Source organism: Priapulus caudatus, unplaced genomic scaffold (assembly GCF_000485595.1).
Source record: "Priapulus caudatus unplaced genomic scaffold, Priapulus_caudatus-5.0.1 Scaffold1100, whole genome shotgun sequence".
NCBI classification, from domain to species: Eukaryota; Metazoa; Priapulida; class Priapulimorpha; order Priapulimorphida; family Priapulidae; genus Priapulus; species Priapulus caudatus.
Genome location: NW_014578161.1, coordinates 43521 through 45017, shown reverse-complemented (window position 1 = coordinate 45017; position 1497 = coordinate 43521). Strand labels below are relative to the sequence as shown.

At 47.8% G+C, this 1497-nt stretch overlaps 1 protein-coding gene across 1 annotated transcript in view; it reads right to left on the bottom strand.

Annotated features, from left to right (window-relative positions):
* LOC106815366 overlaps positions 1-1497 on the bottom strand; it is a gene marked incomplete at its 3' end in the record, with an annotated part of 9346 nt that overhangs the window by 1952 nt on the left and 5897 nt on the right. The window contains exon 2 of the mRNA XM_014819818.1: positions 788-831. Within this exon, the coding sequence (XP_014675304.1) occupies positions 788-831 (44 nt within the window). The remainder of the gene's footprint in view (positions 1-787; positions 832-1497) is intronic.

The following is a 1497-nucleotide window of genomic DNA, read 5'->3' as shown; positions in this document are numbered from 1 at the left end:
TGTGTGCGCGCGCGCGTGTGTGTCAGTACGTTTCCTTTCTTTCTCGTTTTCTCTCTCCCTCGCCTTCTCTCTTTCTTGCTACGTGTTTGTCGCTCTCTCTTTCATTCTCCAGTTCTCAGTTTCTCGCCATTTTTTCTATTCTCGTCTTTTTCATGTTGTTAGTATCTGTATATATCACCCTCGCTCGCGCGCTTTTACTCTCTCACTCTCAAGTTAATTACTGCATCTAAGCGCAAAAAAAAACATAAAATATTTAATTTAGAAATAATGATCAAGAATGCAGACAGTACTGCTCTGATCGAACGAAAAATCGTATAGCTACGCTATTAGTATTTCATATAGGCGCGCGCTGGCGTTCCAACACGTATAGCGTCTCATGTGGCTTATTTATGGGTACAAACGGTACTTGTACTGAAAACAGACGGGATGGCTGGTTGTCAAATCCAACCTGACCGAACCTAACCCAATTATAAGGCGAATCCTTTCTGTTTATGAAAACGTTACTAGTCTAACGAAGGAGACAATCCACAGAGCTTACTAAATCCGTCACTGGTACATGTCTACGTCTCTCTGCTCTCTCTCTCTCTCTCTCTCTCTCTCTCTCTCTAAATAAATAAATAAACATATATGTATATAAATCCCTCTCTCTTTCTCTCCCTCTCTCTCTCTCGCTCTCTCTCTCTCTCTCTCTCTCTCTCTATTTCTATCTCCTTCTCTCTGGCACCCTCTCTCTGTCTCCCTCCTCTCTCCCTCTCTCTTTATCTCGCGCGCGCGCTCTCTCCTCCCCCTCTCTCTCTCTATCCCTGTACCTCTCTCTCTCCCTCCCCCTCTCTCTCCCCATCTCTATCTCTTTCTCTTTCTCTCTCCCCATCTCTCCATCTCTATCTCTCTCTCTATCCCTTCCCCTCTCTCCCTGTCTCTATCTTTCTCTCTCTCTCCCCCCTCTCTTCCTATCTCTATCTCCCTCTCCCCACCAGCCGACCACGCGCTCGCACGCACAGGTGTACAAAACCCTTGCAGGCACCGCGCGCTCGCGGGGGCAGTATACGCGGACAGACACACATCGTGGGGCTTTGTCCAGTAATGGTCCTCACACTCACCTAGGCACGCTCTGATTGCAATCACTGCATACATAACAGTACACGCGTGCCCGTGGAGAGCAGGTGGCGCGTCCGGAGAGGGAATGGTGACGAGAGGAGACTGACGGGACGTCTAGCAGAGGCGGGACAACACACGCCATTATGCCACCGCGTAACACTGTCTTCATAACTCTGTTACTGTATTATTTGATTGTTAGTGACGTCCATGTTACTATAGAAGCGAGAATTCATACCTGTGTGCGTTACACGGTGACTCTATTACGTCATCGAGGTAATATGCAAAACTACGCTGAGATTACAGGAACGTACGCACACACACACACACACGCACACACGCACGCACGCACACACACACACACACACACATACACATACACATACACATACACATACACAT